Here is a 21,150-nt window from a genome sequence, read left to right as displayed (position 1 = left end):
TGAAGAGCCTGCATCAGGGATGAAAACAAGGTGAATCCTACTCCTTTTGGTTTCTACTCTGAAAAACCTAGCTCACAGAGCTAGGAAGGAGCAGCTAGAGCAGAAGTCTATAAAATGTTAAACTCTCTAGAAACACTAGGTGGCATCGAAGACCGTTTCATCTCTTGTTTAAGGCTTAACTGGAACCAAGGCTAAGTACTCATTCATTTTTAAAAGACATGTCAGTTAAAAAAAAATTTTTTTTTTCAAATTTGTTGATATTTATTTTTGAAAAAGTATCCATCACCTAATTTAACTTAGAAGCTCTCTTTGGGCTCCTCTCCTTATATCCTCTTCCTTCCCCTCTCACTGGTAAACCTGAAGTTTTATAATTATCATTACATTCCTTTATTTGTATCTCATATTTTTTACATCCAAAACAATGTATTATTATTGCTAGTCTAGTTTTTGAGGAAAATGGAATCATGATTAAGTGGTGAGTTGCTTTTTTCTTTGGCTCAACATTACGTTCCTAAGATTCATCCTGGCTGCTTACTTCAGCTACTTTGTAGTGCTCCATTTGAGACCGTGTTAAAATTTACTTATCCATTCTACTACTGATGAATATTTGGGTTGTTTACAGTTAAAGGTCCTGCTTTGAGACAAATTTTTGTATCTTTCTTGTGCATATGTGCAAGAATTTCAGGTATAGGTATCTTTAACCTTACCAGATAAGGCCAAATTGTTTTTCAAAGAAGTTGTACTAATTTATACTCCCACCAGCAATGTAGTGTTCCAGTTCCGTATGCTTATCAACATTTGCTACTGTCAGACTTTGTATTAACTGATTTACATTTCTCTGATTATTAATGAGGTTCATCATCTTTCCATAGCATACTGGTCAAAAGAGTTTCCTCTTCCGTGAAGTACCTAGTCAAGTGTTTTCCCCGTTGTCCTACTGGATTATTATTTTCAAAATGGAGTCTTGTTCTGTCACCCAGACTGGAGTGCAGTGGCGCAATCTTGGCTCACTGCAGCCTCCACCTCCTGTGTTCAAGCAATTCTCCTTCCTCAGCCTCCCCTGTAGCTGGGATTACAGGCGCCCGCCACCACACCTGGCTAATTTTTTTTGTATTTTTTTGTAGAGATGGGGTCTCACTGTGTTGGCCAGGCTGGTCTCGAACTCCTGACCTTGTGATCCGCCTACCTCAGCCTCCCAAAGTGCTGGGATTACAGGCATGAACCACTGCGCCCAGCCTACTTATTTTTTTAACAATTTGTAGAAGTTCTTTATATATTCTGGATACTCTTCCCTTATCAGTTACCTGTGTTATCTTTTACCAAGGTTGTGGCCTTCCCTTTCATCTTCTTTATGGTATCATTTATGAACAGAGGTTTTGCATTTTCATGTAAATTCATCAATCTTCCCTTTTATCAACATTTTAAGTCTTAAGAAATCCTTTCCTACTGTGAGATCAGAAGTATATTTTACTACATTATGATCTCTACATTTTATCATTTTTGTCCTTTAAATTTCAGTGTTTACAGCAACTGGAATTGGTTTTTGTGTTTGATATGTGACAAGCATTCAATTTCATTTATTCCCACAGGGTTACCAATGGTCCCAGGCACTATTTATTGTGAAGACCATCTTTTCCCCACCCAAACTGCAAGAGCATTTCTGTCATAAATAGGTTTCCACTTACACATGGATCTGCTTCTGGGCTCTTTATTTCATTCCACTGGTCGATCTGTCTATCCCAGTGCCAATACAGAACTGTCTTAATTACTAAAATTTTATAATCTCTTTATATCTGGTAAGGCAGGTCTCCTCACCTTGTTCTTCTTCTTCAGGAATGTCTTGGCTATTCTTGAATCTTTTCTCCTCCATATAAATTTTAGAATCAGCTTGTCAAGTTCCACAAAAAAACCTGTTGGGATTTTTATTGGAATTGCATTGAATCTATATATCTTGGGGGAGAATTGACATCTTTACAAAATTGAGCCTCCTAATCCATCGATCCTATCTCTTAACTAATTTAAGCTATTTTCCTTTAATGTCTTCAAACATTTTAATAATTTTCTCTAAATTGTTAACTCCATTCCTAGGTACTTTACATTTGGATGCTATTGTAATTGGCACCTTTTAAAAGGTATTATTAGGTTTTCTGTTTGTGGCCTATGTATAGAAATGCATTAAATTTTTATGCTGCTTCTGTATCTAGCCACCTTGCTAATTCCATAATATGTCTGATGAATATTAATTCTATGTCATATTAATTCTATAATGTCATATTTATTAATTATAAATATGTCATATAATAAATATAATAAATTATAAATATGTCATATTTATTAATTAATTCTATAATATAATATGTCATATTAATTCTATAATATGTCTGATGAATCTGTGGGTTTTTCTGAAGACAGTATTTGGTCTGTGAAAAATTTATATTTTGTCCCGTCCTTTGCAATCCTTATACCTTTCTTTTCTTGCCTAGATCTCCAGTACAGGTCTGAATCTCATTCACTTTTAAGTCTGAATCTCCTTTCAATACTCTCACCCAATAGTCACCAGTGACTGAACACTAGAGTGATGGGAAATTTACTACCTTCCAAGGTAGGTCTTGGAACAGTTCTCTTTAAAACGACCCAACACCCAGACACACAATTTCTTTTGCATTTCCCTCGTACTAAGCAATGTAAAACCCAGATGTCAGCGGGCATCTTTTCTGCCCCTTGCAAAACGCAAACTCCCAACTCTCTGGACAGTGGAATTCCAAAGCCCTTGTCACAGTTCCTGCTAATTCCCATAGGACTGTGACTCTGATTCACTTATTTTGGGACAACTCATCAATGTAGAGGCGATTTCACCCATCTCAACTCAGATGTCACACTCAGTCCCATCACTAGATGACACACACCTGCCTTCTTCACCTGGCAATCTAAGAGATGTGAGGTCCTGAGGAAGGTCACATCTCACATCGCACAGATTCTGACTATTTCACTGGTTTCACCTCTTTCCCTCTTTTCTTTCTCTCCTATCCCATTCCTCTCAGGAGCTAAGCCTTTTTTTTTTTTTTTTTTTTTTTGAGACAGAGTCTCACTCTAGTAGCCAGGAGGCTGGAGGCAGTGCGGTGATCACTGTAGCTCACTGTAGCTCCTGCAGCTCTATAAAGTTAGCACTATAGCTCACACTGTAGCCTCCAAGTGTTGGGCTCAAATGATTCTCCCACCTCAGCCTCCTGAGTAGCTAGAACTACAGGCATGTGCCATCATGCCTGGCTAATTAAAAAAATTTTTTTTGTAGAGATAAGGTCTTGCTACATTGCCTAGGCTGGTCTTAAACTCCTGGCCTCAATCTTCCCGCATTGGCTTCCCAAAGTGCTAGATTACAGGCATGAACAACTGCACCCAGCCAGGAGCTAACACAATTTTATCTTTTTGTTTCTTTTTAAACCTTGATAATGCCTTAAAGACCTCAATTTTCCCTGAAAATGGGGGCTTCTGAGTGGTTTTTCAAAGTATTTCTTTTGAATAAATTCAATGATTCCTAGAAAGACAAATGCTGGTGAACAAAAAAGCTCCAGCTTGTAATTAGGATGAAAGCCACAGCCTAGAACTTCTAATCAGGTGGGCATTCACGGAAATGCTACAGTCTCCTTTTAGCCTGTCACATATCTGAAAACAGCTGTCATGTCCTATGAGTGTTGTTCCTTTAGTTATTCACCCCCATGGTCCAGTTTCTCTCCAGAACAACATCCCATTTGGTGATATCCCTTTTTATAGAGACCTGACCACAAGACTCCTGACACAGTTCAAACTAGGCATAGGAACTTCTTTATTCTAGATGTTATATATCCATCGAAGCAAACTAAGTCCATTAGATTTATTTCCCATATTCAAAAAAATCTGCTTTAAAAATATTATAAAAAGAATATGCTTGTTTTAAGTCAAATAATTTAGTAGAAAACAAAGTTCCCTATTATGTCTCTCCTCTCTTCCAGCCCCCTTGTAGGCAGCCACTGTTGACAATTTGTAGTCTTTCAGACTTAAAAAAAAAAGCATTAACATACCCAAACACACACAGATATACATATTTTTGAAAACAAAAATGAAATTATCCCACGTTTTCTCACATAACAATATAACTTAGAGATCTATGTGAACACATTTATTTTAATGATAGTATAGAATATCATAATGGATATAAGAAATCATCTGGCCATTCTATTTGACAGATATTTGCTTTTTTATCTTCTTTGCTATTATAAATAATGCTGTCATAAACATCCTTGTACATGGCTTTTTCTGTTAAGAATCTCAGAAGCTTGGTCAGAAAACTCAAACATTTAAATAATGATTGGTACTGCCAGAATCATCCCTCCAATGCAATACCAATTTAAACTCCCCCACCTGTAAGTCTCTGCAGCCCCATACTTTTGTCCACATTTGATATAAAGCTTTTTAAATTTTCAATCTGATAGGTCCAAAATAATGGTTAGCTTTAATCTGTATTTCCCTGATTACTAGATATAGTTGATCTTCTTTTCATATCTTTATAGACCATCTGTATTTCATCTGTAAATTGCCAGTTTCTTGACTGGATTGTTTACCTTTTACTCACAGGTTTGTATATTCTGGAACATTCTTTGTCTACCTATGGCAAATAGATTCTCCCAGTTGGCCACTTTTTTACGACATCATTTGTCACAAAGATGTTTCACATTTTAATATATTTGCTATCTTTCAAACTTTTCCATTCTGGCATCTAAATCTTCTAAGTAGCTTAGAAAGGCCTTCCCCATCTGATGGTTACTAAAAATATTATTCTATGACAGTAGACACAAATTGGTTTGTTTGCCCTATGTGTTATTTCTCCTCTTCCCTCCCAGGGCTGACTGATCCAAGCACAGTCATACCTGACTGATACTGAGCCAATCAGATTCTCTCCCAGGATTTTGAAAACTAGGAAGAAGCAGGGGCTTCCCTAGAAGGGCCCCAAAGCCACCAAGGTCGGCTCTACCTGAGACTTGGTACTCCAACTTACCTTCTGATTCTGCCAGCTCCTCCAGTGTCTTCCCAAATCAATAGTTCTGTTTGTTTTTGCTTAATTTAGTTGAGTTGACTTCTCTTGCTTTTAACTAGAGGACCTTAACTGATTTAGCAATTACTATCAGAGTGGGTTGTAGTTGAGAGACTGCTAGGGGAAACGTGGGTGATGTTACTGGGTTCAGATGGAAGGAAAGAAACTGACAACCAATTGCCAGGATGGGAAAGAGCAAGCTGCTCACAGTTCATAGCTGCACAACTACTATTTTAGTTATCGCTTGCAATTACCTGTGATGTGTTCAAGCTGGTGGTAAACGAGTAGGGGTGTCCCAATTAAAAGGAGAGGGGAAATGTTGAAACCAAGGAGTAGGATTACTTCTGACAACATTAGAGAACAAAACAAGAAATATCCCAGCTCCAATATCAAATGCTCACCTTGAAATGAAAACCCAAGACTCAGGGCCTTTACATTACTATATATGTATTTTGCTAAATGAAATGTTAAGATTTCCAAATTTTGCGAGTTGCTGAATTTTAATGCCACGGAATTCACATCTTTCCTGGGTTGCTCATGAGAATGATAAGGCTTTAAGTGAGACAACAGAAATGATGATAAAAGAGAGGACCCAAAGAAAGCTAATTTCCAAAAATCTCTATTATGCTCTCTACTGCATCTTGCTGTCATGATGAAAACTGCCCTACAACCCAGCCTGCATTGCTCACACATTACCAGAATGCAAGCATAACATGACCTGAGGGTAAAATGCATAAATAAGGTAAAAAAGTAAAATGCTGGCCAGGCACAGTAGCTCATGCCTGTAATCCCAGCACTCTGGGAGACCAAGGTGGGAACACTGCTTGAGATCAGGAGTTCAAGACCAGCCTGGGCAACACAACAAGACCCCGTCTCTACAGGGGGGGGGGAAAAAAGTAAAGAGCTAATAAATATCCAGAAGAAACTACAGGAATTCACTGAGCTGGATCATTACAAATGATAGGAACAATTGTTGATAGAGATTTTGGAGATGTTATAACAAGGAAGGGAGAGTATGACTTTTGGTTAAAGCCAAATTTCTTTTCTTTTTTGTGATGGAGTCTTGTTCTGTCCCCCAGGCTGGAGAGCAGTGGTGCAATCTTGGCTCACTGCAGCCTCTGCCTCCCGGGTTCAAGCGATTCTCCTGCCTCAGCCTCCCGAGTAGCTGGGATTACAGGCACTCACCACCACGCCTGGCTAATTTTTGTATTTTTAGTAGAGACAGGGTTTCAGCATGTTGGTCAGGCTGGTCTCAAACTCCTGACCTCAAGTGATCTGCCTGCCTCAGCCTCCCAAAGTTCTGGGATTACAGGCATGAGCCATTGTGCCCAGCCTGGATAAAGCCAAATTTCTAATTATGGTATGGTCAAAAGAACTTCTGCAGGTAGTGTAACAGCTCAGGTAACTGGCCATGGTTTTAATGTAGAGCTAGGCTCGCCAGTGGAAACCTGGACTGAATGCTGGATTTAGTGAGGTGATAATGAAAAGCCAGAAAAACCTGGGCACAAAGTAGAGGAGACCAGAGTGGCATATGGACTCTAAAGGCTCAGCCTTCTACTGACACCTTCAGTATGCCCTTGATGGGATCCACATCACATGCCTTGCTGAGGCTATACACTGGTGAGGAAAGCACTGGAATCTTTCAGAAGTGCTTTCCTGGCTGTCCTCAGCAGAGTGAGATGCTAGTGGAAGGGACTATTTCAAAATGGGATTCCTGATCTAAGTGGGCTAGAAAGACTGTTGGAGACCATGATCAGACGTTTATGGCTGTGAATAATTCATTGTGAAGCTCCCAGTAATGGAAATGGAAAGTAGCTTTCCAGGTCAGTTTAGGCAGCCTACTAGACTACCATGCTAGAGAGGGGGCCCCCTCATCCAACTCGTAGGCCTGGGTCATTTCAGACCCAGAACCCTTCAATAACGGGGAGGCCAGGCATCTGTAAGGAGGAACCCTGCCACAGCGCATTAACACACATATATTATAAACCTCCCTCCTCATCTTTTCTTAATAATCTGCAGATATTTGCCATGGTAACTGTACTAGGTAAAGGGAAATGCATCTTTTGGGGTCTGCTAGGTTCTGGCCTTGAGGTAGCTAATTGCTAGGAACTCAGAATGTCGCTAAGACATGCTAGTTAGAACGGAGCCTTTGCAGGCCAGCTGATGGAAGGAATTTTGGCCTGAGGTGGCTTCACATTAGGACCTATTAATCTATCTAATCTCTCTTACCTGTCTGTCGATCTGTCTGTCTGCCTGCCTGCCTGTCTGTCAGGGCCTCCAAAAGGGAGGGAAAGAAACTAGATGCTCCCGGCTCTGTGAAGTTGGCTAGACCTCCCTCTGTGCCACCTTGATTTTCAATAACATTGGCCATTAGGTAATGCCCAAAGACACACAGATTCCCTAGCCCACTGGATAAGAACCATCACAGAAAGAGCAAATGTAAGCTCCTAGAGCAGTGATCTGTTTAGCAAAAGGCGAAGTCTCCATGTGAATCGCAGGATCTTAAGTGCTACAGAAGACTTTGCAGATTTGCAGTTACTTTTCCAGACATACTCTACTTTCTGCAGATTAACATATAACTCCTGGTACCTAGACTACTGCTAGGGGTAAGTGTGTGTTCTTTTTAAGTTGTGTGGACTACTTGAAGCAGTTTTTCTTGCTCATGGCAAGAGCAGCCTCAGTGATAAATCATCTTGACCTTTCTGTGTTGTGATCTGGTTCATCAAGATTTTGTCTGTTTCACAGGACATTACCTTGACAACTATGCTAATGACATCAATGTGAGACATGAAGAGCAGGAAGTTATGTATCTTAGATGTACATGTTAGACATAAAAATACAGTGGCCTGCCACCTCAGCCAAATTTTCTGAAAGTCAAAGGCCTGCAGCACATTAGGGTATCTCCTCCAACATAAAAGACAACTTGTTGCCCCTTGCCCCACCACCCCTCTCCTGCTAACAAAGAGGAGCAATGCTTGCTGGGCCATTTTGCGTTTTGGAGACAGCAGATACCTTATCCTTGCATCCAACTCTGATCTCTCAATTTAATCCATCTAATCCATCTGATCAATCAATCAATCTACCTACCTAGCTACATAGAGACAAGATCTCGCTCTGTAACACAGGCTGCATGGTGCAATCACAGCTCACTGCAGCCTCAAACTCCTAGGCTCAAGCAATACCCCACCTCAGCCTCCCCAGTAGCTGGAACTACGGGTGCACACCACCATGCCCAGCTAATTTTTTGAAGAGGCAGGTTTTCGCCATGTTGCCCAGGCTGGTCTTGAGCTCCTGGACTCAAAGCAATCTGCCTGCCTCATCTCCCAAAGTGCGAGGATTAAAGGCATGAGCCACTGTGCCCAGCCTCTGACCAATTTATTGAGTGATCTGAAAAGAGAAGGTGCTCCTGCTGATCCAGGCCACAGAGAAATAAGCTCTGGTAGATTGTATGGAGCTCTAAAGTGTTTGTAGTAAGGTAAACAGAAGAATCGTAATGAAAAACCCTAAAATATGGATATAAGACCATGATCCTATTGGCAAGACCATGCTCCTAGCCTAGTACTGGGCTCTAGGGTAGAGACTGCAAGCCTGATCACAGACAGGTATCCAAATGACTTCAACTCCCCATCGTAAACTAGGGGTTTTTTTGTTTGTTTTGTTTTTTTGAGATGGAGTTTCGCTCTTGTCGCCCAGGCTACAGTGCAATGGCGTGGTCTCGGCTCAATGCAACCTCTGCCTCCCGGGTTCAAGCGATTCTCCTGCCTCAACCTCCTGAGTAGCTGGGATTACAGGCATTTGCCACCATGCCTGGCTAATTTTTGTATTTTTAGTAGAGACGGGGTTTCACCATGTTGGCCAGGCTGGTCTTGAACTTCTGACCTCAGGTGATCTGCCCAACTCAGCCTCTCAAAGTGCAGGGATTACAGGCATGAGCCACCGGGCGGGTCTCGTAAACTAGGTATTATGAGATTCAATTAGCCATAGATTTGGACATGCCCAGCAGAATCCCATTATCAGCTGGAAGTGATCTCTATAAAATGCCTACCACACAACCCACTGCTGCAATAGATACTTCTGACTTCCTATTGACATCAACAGTTAACTGAAGAAGAAAAAGTCCGGCCTGGTATATAAACTGCTTGGTGAAACATGCTGGCCCATGCTGGGCTGGAAGTAGACTGCTATGGGGTATACTACTTAAGTGATGGCTTTGAATGTGTATAAAAGAGAAATTCTCCTAGTGAAGAGAACTTCAAGCAAATTATCACACCACTTATCTCACTGGAAGTCAGGATCTAAACCAATCGCTGGGTAGTGGATAACTAGAACAAGAAAGAAAATATTTATGTTCCATGTGAATGCTCACAAGATGGCACTCATTGCTAGAAATCCAGGTGATGATGGTCAGCCCTTTCCCTCACTACCCTAGTGCTGGCCCAATGAGCTCGTGAACACGGTTGCCATGGCAGCACAGCAAATGGCTCTCACCACAATATCTATCCGAATTTACCTGTCATGCCTCCAGGAATACCATCACCATCCAGGGATTTACTGAAATACCTTACCATGGAGTCTCAGGGAATATTACCTCCAAAAAAATAATTCGTTTCATGCTTATGTAAATTTAATGTTATGGAAAAAGAAAAGAACTAATTTGACAGAAAAAAAGTATAGTAATGGGATCACATACCCCATCACCCAGAAGCAGTTGGCATTATAGATTACAAAACAGTATAATGCCTAGCACAGATCCAGCTATGGTACTGAGGCTGGAGTGCTGTCTTGTGAGATGTGGTAAATTTTTTTTTTTTTTTTTTTTGAGATGGAGTTTCACTCTTGTCGCCCAGGCTGGAGTGCAATGGCGCGACCTTGGCTCACTGCAACCTCCGCCTTCCAGGTTCAAGCAATTCTCCTGCCTCAGCCTCAGACTTCCAAGTAGCTGGGATTACAGGCACGTGCCACCACGCCTGGCTAATTTTTGTATTTTTAGTAGAAATGGGATGGGATTGCGCCATGTTAGCCAAGCTAGTCTTGAACTCCTGGCTTCAGGTGATCTGCACCGCTTGGCCTCCCAAAGTGCTGGGATTACAGGTGTGAGCCACCGTGCCCGGCAGGATGTGGTAAATCTTATCAATCAATAATGAACATTAAATGGTGCTATTTTTCCAACAGCCCCCAAAAAGGGTCCAAGCTATTCTGTTAACTCTTGCCTGGTAAATGGTCTCCCACTTCAACTCTTGCCTCTCCCTTTTATCTATTCTCTATAATGTAGTTAGTTATTTTCTCAAAATGCAAATCTGACATCACTCACCACTCCCCCTAAGCCCTTCTGTCATGGAGCAGATATGAACGGTGACCCACTGACCCAATAACCATTCCTCCTTTACCAGACCTCCTATTCTGTGAGGTTATCCATCCGTATCCCACATGAATATCTAAAAAAAATTATTTCTTGAGACAGAGTCTGGCTCTGTTGTCCAGGCTGGGGTGCAGTGGAGTGAATCTGACTCACTGCAACTTCCACCCCCCGGGCTCAAGCGATACTCCCACCTCATCTCCCAAGTAGCTGAGACTGCAGGCATGTACCACTATGCTCAGCTAATTTTTGTATTTTGTTGTTGTTGTTGTTGTAGAGATGGGGTTTCACCATGTTGCCCAGGCTGGTTTCGAACTCCTGTGCTCAAGGCAATCTGCCTGCCTCAGCCTCTCAAAGTGTTGGGATTACAGGTGTGAGCTAGCATGCCTGGCCTTGACCCAGGAGTAATCTGGACTAGTCTCAGCCAACCACAGTAACCTTATTTTCTCCCTTGCTCACGACCGGTTTAAGAAGGAGCATGTGACAAGAGAAGTCTCCAGAAGCTTTTGGGAAAATTTTTCCCACTGATAAAAAAGGAGCCAGCCTATAAGGCAAAGCTGACACATGGCTTAGTGGAAAGTTGTGAAGGAAACTGATGGTTTAGCAATGCCCCAGCTGATGTATTTACCAACTCTGGAACTGCTCCTCTGTGTCCTTAAATCCATCCCCCATTTCCTAGTCTTGACATTAGGTCAACCTACTAGCACTTCTGATATTAATACCTGTAACCCCTAACTGTATTCCCGCAACTATTCTGGTCTGCCCATGGGCTATTCTCCTTACAGAAGCCAGAGTCCTTTTTTCTTTTTTTTGAGATGGAGTCTCCCTCTGTTGCCCAGGCTGCAGTGCAGTAGCATGATCTCGGCTCACTGCAAGCTCCGCCTCCCGGGTTCTGGCCATTCTCCTGCCTCAGCCTTCAGAGTAGCTGGAACTATAGGTGCCCACCACCACGCCCAGCTGATTTTTTGTATTTTTAGTAGAGACAGGGTTTCACTGTGTTAGCCAGGATGGTCTCGATCTCCTCACCTTGTGATCCGCCCGCCTTGGCCTCCCAAAGTGCTGGGATTACAGGCGTGAGCCACCGTGCCCAGCTGAGTCATTTTTTCAAGATGTAAATCTGGCTGCTGTATGGCTTGCCACTTCTCTCATGACTATCTGCAAGGTCTGTGGTCTGGCCAGACTAGTTTCACCTCTTATCCTCCTTTGAAGCTCTGGTCTTCAGCTGCACACAGCCCTGTCATGTTCTGGGTGTGCCCTCCTTCAGCACACTCACTCCTGACAATTCTCCTGCTATTTCCAGTGGCTGGAAGGCTCCCCAATCCCCTGTCCCCACCACCCTTGCCTATGATTAGGTATCAATTAAAATATCATTTATTCGAGGAAGCTCTTGTTTTTTTGAGATGGAGTCTTGCTCTGTCGCCAGGTCAGAGTGCAGTGGCGTGACCTTGGCTCACTGCAACCTCCGCCTCCTGGGTTCAAGCGATTCTCCTGCCTCAGCCTCCTGAGTAGCTGGGACTACAGGCACATGCCACCACGCCCAGCTAATTTTTGTATTTTTAGTAGAGACAGGGTTTCACCAAGTCGGCCAGGATGGTCTCTATCTCTTGACCTCGTGATGCGCCCGCCTCAGCCTCCCAAAGTGTTGGGATTACAGGCGTGAGTCACCGTGCTGGCCAGAAGCTCTTCTGATCTGGGATCAGAACTGGTAGGCTAGGATCACCAACTGGTGGATTAAAAACATATTCTGCTTCCTTGTGGGAATTATAAAAAATATGAATCTAAATACTCAAGATGAGACCTGTGCTCTGCAGTCTCCCAAGGTCGTCATTTCCCACACTGATCTATCCCACTGTCTACTTTAAACACTGACACCCCTGCTCTAGACTCAAAAAGGCAACCTCTTAATATGGATGCCTACAAATATGCACCAGTCCTTCATGTGCTGTACTGCTGTTTGAACTTACACAGTTATATTTGTTCTTGTTTGTGAGGTTTCCCTCCTGGACAGTGAGTTCCTTGAGAATAGGGATTGGATCTGTTTCTGCTCCTCATCATATCACTGGCAACTAGAATATTACCTGACAAATATTAGATGCTTGCTAAGTATTTATTAAACAAAAGAAGTAAGAGATGTGATGATGACTGAATGGATGGGTAGATTAGGGAGGTGAGGCAAATCTCACTTCATTTCCTATCCATGATCATACAGGGAGTCAGATAAACTTGGTAAAACATTTCTCACCTCTTAAACATTAAAAGCCCATTTTTTACTTCATGACTCCAAAGATCTGAAAGGTCTGACTTTAGGTCTGCCTTCTTCCCTGCTGATACACCAGCCTCAACAAAGTACTCACGTTGAATTCCTCCCTGAAGAGCTTATTGTCGTCTGCCATTCTCCGGTTAATTTCCTCTTCCAGCTTGTCCACGGGCAGGGGTGGGTACTTCCTGTTGGTGCTTGGGGATCTGGCCAGAAGTGGCACACTCTGGGGCTCTGCGGTACACAAGGGAGAAGGTCAGTCAGGTACCCTGAGAACCTAGCCCCTCTTCTGGAGGCTAAACGGGGTTCTACCTCATGGACCAAGCCTGTAAGAACTAGGACTGTTTTCTTCAAAAATCTTTTTTTCCTCTTTTTATTGTCCTATTCTTTTAAAAGGATGGAGAAACTCCTAATTTCTTGATTTCCTTCCTTGTGAAGGTTCCCCATGACATTAAGGAATGCCTTACCCACATCCTCAGTGCGGCCGTTGGATAAGCGGAAAGAATTGGAATGGCTCCCAGCTTGCTTGTATTTCTTAAACCTAATGAGAAAATGATCACAGTGAAGAATGGAGCACAGAGGTGGGAGAGGCAAATCACACCTCTGTATTCCTGCTCATCAATTCAGCCTTTCTAAATCGCCTTTAAAAATAATCGGGCTTTTTTAGAGACAGGTCATGCACACCCTGAGGCAGCAGCATGCTGGGGTGACCGAGTACCTCGGGATACTCCTGTTTACCCTTGGCACACTGGAATCCAACCAGGGAACCCCAACAGTATATTCAGGCTCATGTGGCTCACTGCAGAGCACAGCCACACCAGGTAGAGAGAGGGTGAGTGGGTGGAATACAGCTGGGGGAGACAGACAATATATATCAAACAAAAATCTTGGTATTTCCTCAGTGTAGCCTGGGAGACCCAGGGAGAAGCCCAGAGCTTTGGATTGGGTGGACACAGTCCTGGCCACAAGTCTCCTGCAGAATGATAGAGACACATGACAAATTATAGGGGGCACATGATTCCCCTCTCTTTATCCCTGCAGAAGAACAGAGGGAGCACAGAACATCTTTGGTTAGGCCAAAGATAAGGCAGGGCTAAACCCAATTAGTCAGGGAAGTAGCTTTAGCAGGAAGAGAATAAATGCACCACCCTCTTCTCTCCCTTGGGTTCCCCTTCCTTGCTTCTGCTTGAGTGGTAACGTCTAGAGGACCCTGAAAAGAAGGTTAGAAAGAGGGATCCTGTAACTCACAACTCACATGGCTCAGCTCAACATGCCAGGGCTCCCAGAAGGGTCTGGGGACAAAGCCCCAACCAGAAATAAAGTAGGCTTTTGTTGAGCATGTAATCTTACTGGGGCCCTTTTAGGGGTTGCTTCAACAGGGCTAGACCTAAAGATCCTGTAACACGTGTCACTAATAACAAACTGTGGTTTCTTACCTCAACCTCCAAACTACCATTCTGGGCTTTAGCTTGCACTGGAGTTGGGAGACTGGGCTTGGACAGGTGAAAGAAAGAGGGAGGGCTTAGGACTTAAGGAAGACTATGTAGAGCTTTTAAATAATTTCTAAGTAGAACTTCAACTTTAGCACTATCATGGGTCATTCCCCCTCTATCCTATTCATTGTGTATATCCTACTGTCTACCGGACTGTGTGGGTTCATTGCGACACTGGGATATTGAAACAGAATCTAAGAGAATGTGAAGTGTTAGTAGGCTCACCTTAACATGTACAAAACGATGATAATAAACACGATCACTAGCAGAGAGGACAGGGCCACCATCACCGCAATAATTGGTGTCTCATCTGAAATCAAGACAACAGAACAAGTCATTACTGTGTTGTGCAATGGAGGGCTTAAGTCAGCCATTCAGGGCAACACCCTGAAGAGGAAGAGCTCATTCAGTCCTTCTGCAGATGCCAGGAAATGGAAACAGAGAAGAAAGTATGAGTGTGCACCTCCCACTGCCATGCCAGGGCTATTGAGGTGAGGTGGGGAGAGAGCATGGGGCCCAGGATGACATGCTCACCCCATCTCTGACTATCATACATTTATTTACTCTGTCTCCCTGCATTAGAATAAAAGCTGTTTAAAGGCAGACACTTTGTTTTACTCACTGCTATATCCTTTGAGCCTAAAACAGTACTTAGCACATAAAAAGTACTGGAATATCTGGAGGCATGAACACATTCAATTCTGATGGCAAGCTAGATATGCAGGGCCAACACTGTACACTCTCTCAGCCTCAATGGGTTCCATCTAGAGGAAGACGGGAGAGGAAGGGAAAAAGACAGTTTTCCTATCATAAACCCAAATGGTTTCCGGGCACAGAGAATACTGTTCCTAATTAAAACAAGGAGACAAGTAGGGCACAATGGCTCATGCCTGTAATCCTAGCATTTTAGGAGGACAAAGCGGGTGGATTGCTTGAGCCAAGGTATTCGAGACCAGCCTGGCAACAGGGTAAAAACTCCATCTCTACTAAAAACTAAAAAAATAGCCGGTGTGGTGATGTGCGTCTATAGTCCCAGCTACTCAGGAGGCTGAGGTAGGAGGATCACTGGAGCCTAGGAGATGGAGGTTACAGTGAGCCGGGCCTGTACACTACACTCCACCCTGGGCAACAGAGCAAGACCCTGCCTCAAAACAAACAAACAAACAAACAAGGAGACAGCTGGGTGTGGTGGCTCATGCCTATCCCAGCACTTTGGGAGGCTGAGGTAGAAGGATTGCTTGAGGCCAGGAATTTGAGACCAGCTAAATAAAAATAAAATAAAACAAGGAGACATTATTAGATCCTCAGCCACCATGTAACAAAACTGCTGGGTGCTTCTTTTTTCCTCTTTCCACACCCTGCTCCCTTAGTCACCTTTTGCCAGGACCCCAACCATGGCAACATCTGGTTTGAAGACATGGCAATCCCACCTCATTCCACAGGGCCTGGCTCCCCTTCACCCAATACCTAGCCTTGTTTTCTCATGCAGCTGGCCAGGCGCTGACTCATCCGCCTCCACTCTCACCCTCCACCCGACTCCATGAACTACACCATCAGAGTGGCTTGGTAACTATCTTCACCATTTTCCCACCTGCTGAAAGGGAAGACAAGTCTCTCCCATCCTGTCATGTGTACTCTGGATTACATCCACTGCTGTCAACTCAAAGACTTGTCTTCTTGACCTCATTCACCCTCCCCCAGCCACTACCAGCCTCGCGTCTCTCTTCTCAGCTGACTTTCCGAAACACAGTTGTCTAATTCGTCTTGTCTAATTCCTTACCTTCAGGTTCTCCTTAATCTATTTGCTCTGACTCCCACCCTCAGTGCTCTGTTTAAACTGCTCAGCCAGAACACCAACAAATGGCATATTGCCAAATCCAACAGGAACATTCCCATCCTCATCTGATTCAACCTTTTAGCAGCATTCATTCAAATATCTGTGGGCCAGCAATTGCATGCCATTGTTTGAGACACTAGGAACAGAGAAGTGTTCAAGGAGACAAGTGATAGAAAGCTTCCATTCTGTGGGGAGGAAGGAAGACACTGTTTATAAACAAGTCAATACCTAATTTTAGACAGGGACAAGTGCTATGAGGAATAAAAAGCAGGGTGGGGAGAGAGAAAGTGACAGGTTGGGGAGCAGTGATACAGTAGTCTGGGAAGGTCTCTCTGAGGAAGTAATATACAAGCAGAGCTCTAAATAACGTGAAGTGAACCACGCAAAGATCTGGGTGAAGAGCTTTCTAGACACAGGGAACAGCAAGCATGGTAGCTCTCAGGAGCTTGGCAGGTTCAAGAAACAGCACAAAGGCCAGTTCAATATAAGATGCCAGAGAGGTGGGCAAAAGCCAGCAGACTTAGGACTTGGGAGTCCATTGTAATGATTGTGGATTTAATTCTGAGTGTGATGAGAAACACTATGTCATCGAAGGGCTTTGAACAGACGAGATATATAACTGGATTTACATTCTGTTAAAAGCTAAACTGACCCATAAGCAGTAGCCATGAGGTGAGAGGTTAATCTAAGAATGTAGTGTCATAGAAGCCAAGAGCAGAGTTTTTCCAGGAGGGAGCAATCAATTCAATCAAATACTGCCTACAGACTTAAGAAGGATGAGACAGAGAAGTGAAACCAGATTTGACAAGACGGTGGCTACTGGTGACCTTTCCAAGAGTATTTTCAGTTGAATATGGGTGAGAAAGCCTAAATGGAGTGAAATAAAGATAGAAAAAGGACAGTGAGACACTGGGTCCTTTCGTGGGGACTTTTAACATTAAGGGATGCAGAGGAAAGGAATGACAGATGGAGGGAGATGTGAGTGAGGTGGACAGATGGGTTTTTTTTTGGTTTTGTTTTTAGAGATGGAAGACATTACACGACGCTTCTTTGTTAATGGTAAGTTTCAAACATACTGTGGTATGTGGCTCTCACCTTAAAATGAGTGTTCAGACTGGCTGATCACTCCTTCCTCTCTGAAGCACTTTGCTCTCTTAGCTTTCCACAACGAAGCACTCCTCTGATTTTCCTTCTATCTCTTGTCTGCCCATCTCAGTTTCCCTCACTATCTGTTCCTCTTCCAACACCAGATCTCTAAATGTGGGAATTCCTCAGGGCTCTGTCCTTGGCACGCTTCTCTATATCTAGTTAATCTGATCAGAGAGATGACTGTAAATATAAATGCCATGCTAGCAATTCCCACAGTTGCTTTGCTTGGTCAGACCTCTTTTCTGAGTTCCAGATTCTCAACTGCCTATTTGCCAACTCCACTTTAAATTTCATAGGCAACACAAGCTTTCTGTGTTTAAAACCTTTCCCTCACCATTCAGTAGCTAGTACTCCAACCCACCCTTTTGCTCAAGTAAGAAATGTGGAAACCCCCTTGATTTCTTCCTCACATTTATCTTCTATATCTAGCACAGCTGCAAATAATATATTTTAGAGATATATCTAAAACTTCAAATCTGTCTGCCTTTTTTTTTTGCATTTTTTTTATTGCCACCAGTGTAGTCCCAACCTCCATCCTCTCTCACCTAGATCACAGTAAGCCTCTGCCCCTGCCAATCCATTCTCCACAAAGCAGAGTGATCTCTAGGAAAGCAACTCAGGTTGTGTCCCACTCTTAGGTAAAACCCTCCAACAGTTTCTCATGCCTCAGAATGAAATCTAATCTCCTTATCCTGGACTCTAACAACCCCCTCAATTTAGCCCCTACCTGCCCTATCTCTTGCACTCTTTCCTTGCTCACTCAATTTCAGCCACTGGTGTCCTTCCATGCTTTCACTCATTCATCCTCAGGCCTTTGAACATGTTATTCCTTCTGCTTTACACAGCCTCTCTCTGTTCTTTGCCTGGTTATCTCCTACTTGTCTGGTTCTCTGTGTGTCACTTTTCCCACACAGGTCTTCTCTGACTTCCTAATACTAAATTAGGATCACAAGTCTCAGTTTCCTCATTTCTGAAATAAGTTATTCTGCGTATTAAATGAGATCTTTCGTGTAAAGTTGTTGGCACAGTAACTAGCACACAGTATGTACTTCATTTTAGCTGTTACGGCCGGGCACAGTGGCTCACGCCTGCAATCCCAGCACTTTGGGAAGCCGAGGTGGGCAGATCATGAGGTCAAGAATTCGAGACCAGCTTGGCCAACATGGTGAAACCCCATCTCTACTAAAAATACAAAAAAAATTAGCCAGGTGTGGGGGCACATGCCTGTAATCTCAGCTACTTAGGAGGCTGAGGCAGGAGAATCGCTTGAACCTGGGGGGCAGAGGTTGTAGTGAGCCGAGATTGCGCCACTGCACTCCAGCCTGGGCAATAGAGCGAGACTCTGTCTCAAAAAAAAAAAAAAAAATTGCTGTTATTTCCTATACTATTTTTGTAAGGCAAAGACCTTATTATTTTCCTTGATAATACCTCTCACACTTTATAATTACATATTTGACTTTGTTGATTAATGAATATCCCTCCTTTATAGCATAAATTCCACAAGAGCAAGGATTACATGTCTGCTTCATTCTCACTGTACACCTAAAACCTAGCACAGGGTCTCACACATAACAGGCACAAAACAAACAATGGATTACACGTTGAGCCAAAGAACAAAAAAAAATTGTAATTTATCACTAAATGTCTTTGTTAAATTCCAACAACAGGGGGCAGTATATCAGGTATTATAAGAAAGTAATTAGGCACATCCCAGCACTTTGGGAGGCCGAGGCGGGTGGATCACAAGGTCAGGAGTTCAAGACCAGCCTGGCCAATATGGTGAAACCCCGTCTCTACTAAAAATACAAAATTAGCCGGGTGTGGTGGCACACCCCTGTGGTCCCAGCTACTCAGGAGGCTGAGGCAGGAGAATCGCTTGTACCCAGGAGGCGGAGGTTGCAGTGAGCCAAGATCGTGCCACTGCACTCCAGCCTGGGTGACGGAGCGAGACTCTGCCTCAAAAAAAAAAGAAAGAAAGTAATTAGGCACATTTGGCCTTAAGACACTGGGCTAAATCCATAAATTTACTTCATCTTCCCCCAAAGCACACTGACATGGTAGAAGAAATATAAAAATACTAATGAATCAACAGCATATCTGAAAGGCAGCAAACGGTGGCATACGTAGATCAGAATCTTTGAGAGATTACAGAGTAGCTGTAATCCCAGCTACTCTGGGGGCTGAGGCAGGAGAATCGTTTGAACCTGGGAGGCAGAGGTTGCGGTGAACCGAGATCGCGCCATTGCACACCAGCTTGGGCAACAAGAGCAAAACTCCGTCTCAAAACAAAACAAAACAAAAACGAAAACAAACAAAAAAACACCAACATGATTAGGAGGGAAAAAAATCTAGATAGAAAGGCTTAACAGGGCCGGGCATGGTGGCTCATGCCTGTAAGCCCAACACTTTGGGAGGCCAGGGTGGGAGGACTGCTTGAGGCCAGGAGTTTGAGAGCAGCCTGGGCAACTTAGCGAGACTCTGGTAGTCTGTCTCTACCAAACAAACAAACAAACACCTGATTAGCTGGGCATGGTGGCATATGCCTATAGTCCCAGCTACCCGGGAGGCTGAGGCTGGAGGATCGCTTGAGTCCCAGAGGTCAAGGCTGCAGTGAGCTGTGATCAGGCCACTGCACTCCAGCCTGGGCCACAGAGCATGAGTCTGCCCCAGCCCTGCCTCCAAAAAAAGAAAGGCTAAATAGGAGAACTGATATAACTGAAAACCAAATTAGTTGTGTGAAAGAGCAACTGTCCTGGAAGCTCCCAGAACACAGAGCAATAAGAGATGAAAAATATGACAGCACAGAAAAGAAAGGAGCTGGATAGGTCCAGGAGATCCAATACCTGTGCAACAGAAGAGTCCAAAGAAGAAACCAGTAAGAAGGGAGAGAAGTAATACAAGAAAGTTCCTGAGTTATCAGGCCAAAAGAAATAATCTAGTTTGTGGAGTAATATTGACAAAAAAATCTTTACACCTAGATGTATTCTGAAAAAATTCTTAAATTCTAATTGAAATCAACCAACGAACCACAGGCCAGCCTTAGAAAACCATTTCCAGGGCATGGGGTTTTAGGGTCTGACAGACCTGAAGTTCAAATTCCTACTATCATAACTTACTAGTAGTGTGATAATCTCTTAGAACAATGTATGAAATGGAAGCATAATAGCACCCTCCACCTTTTAGAGTTAATGGGAGATCTAAAAGAGGTAACATTTGCAAAGTGTCTCACATGAAGGGAAGAGATTGGCTTTGGCATCCACAAGTTCACACACTAGCAGAGAACCTCAGTCCAGCTTCCTACGCTCAGGCAGTTCTTTGCCTAGAACAGGGGTCGGCAAACTATAGCCCAAATTTAGCCCACTGCCTGTTTTTGTAAATAAAATGCTATCAGAACATGGCCATGTTCATTCATTTACATACCATCTATGGCTTCTTTTACATTACAAAGGAAGAGCTGAGTAGATGAGACAGAGACAGTATGGTTACAAACCGAAATTGTTTCAACCCCAACTTCATTCCAGCAAAGTTTTACTTTCTAGATTCAGGCCAGGGAGCAAGCATGAAAATGAAAACCACTAAAATGGTGTCCCGGAACAACAGATACCTACTTGCTATAACTTCTTTCCTTGAAAACAAAGGGCCATATTAATTGAAGGGCTCACCTCTAAACAGGTGAGTGACTTAAGGACTTCAGACACACACTGGTCAACTACAAACTAGTCAGTAAAGGAATAGCCATAGTCCTATAGCCCCAGTTCCTATGGCCCATTTACCCATTGCCACACTTTTTGGTACAAGTATTTATCAGCTCTCAAAGGCAAGGTTGTAATGTTGTTTTAAATGTTTCCTATTGGCTCTAAAAACAGCAATATTCATTGGATTGCCTCTAGAATCTAACCACTGGGCTGAGCCCAATCACCGTTGTTTTGAGCCAAATTATTCAGAAACCTAAATTTCTGTTGTCCATCTATCTCCCCTAAGTCCTCTGGA

The 21,150-nt window shown here is 43.2% G+C and overlaps 1 protein-coding gene across 12 annotated transcripts in view; it reads right to left on the bottom strand.

Annotated features, from left to right (window-relative positions):
• PTPRA (protein tyrosine phosphatase receptor type A) overlaps window positions 1-21,150 on the bottom strand; it is a 162,622-nt gene that overhangs the window by 35,349 nt on the left and 106,123 nt on the right. For 11 of the 12 annotated variants that reach the window (XR_010154307.1, XR_010154305.1, XR_010154306.1 and 8 more), the window contains 3 exons: window positions 14,400-14,484; window positions 13,149-13,222; window positions 12,779-12,915 (listed from right to left, as the gene is read on the bottom strand). Coding sequence is in view for 8 of the 12 variants with exons in the window: in XM_063803250.1 (XP_063659320.1) it covers window positions 12,779-12,915; window positions 13,149-13,222; window positions 14,400-14,484 (296 nt within the window). In the remaining 4 variants the exon portion in view is untranslated. Of the gene's footprint in view, window positions 1-1,815; window positions 1,863-12,778; window positions 12,916-13,148; window positions 13,223-14,399; window positions 14,485-21,150 lie in introns of those variants that run through there. The other variant, XM_063803253.1, reaches the window with a different exon arrangement.

This window comes from Pan troglodytes, chromosome 21 (assembly GCF_028858775.2).
Source record: "Pan troglodytes isolate AG18354 chromosome 21, NHGRI_mPanTro3-v2.0_pri, whole genome shotgun sequence".
NCBI lineage: Eukaryota > Metazoa > Chordata > Mammalia > Primates > Hominidae > Pan > Pan troglodytes.
This window is presented reverse-complemented; position numbering and strand designations above follow the sequence as displayed.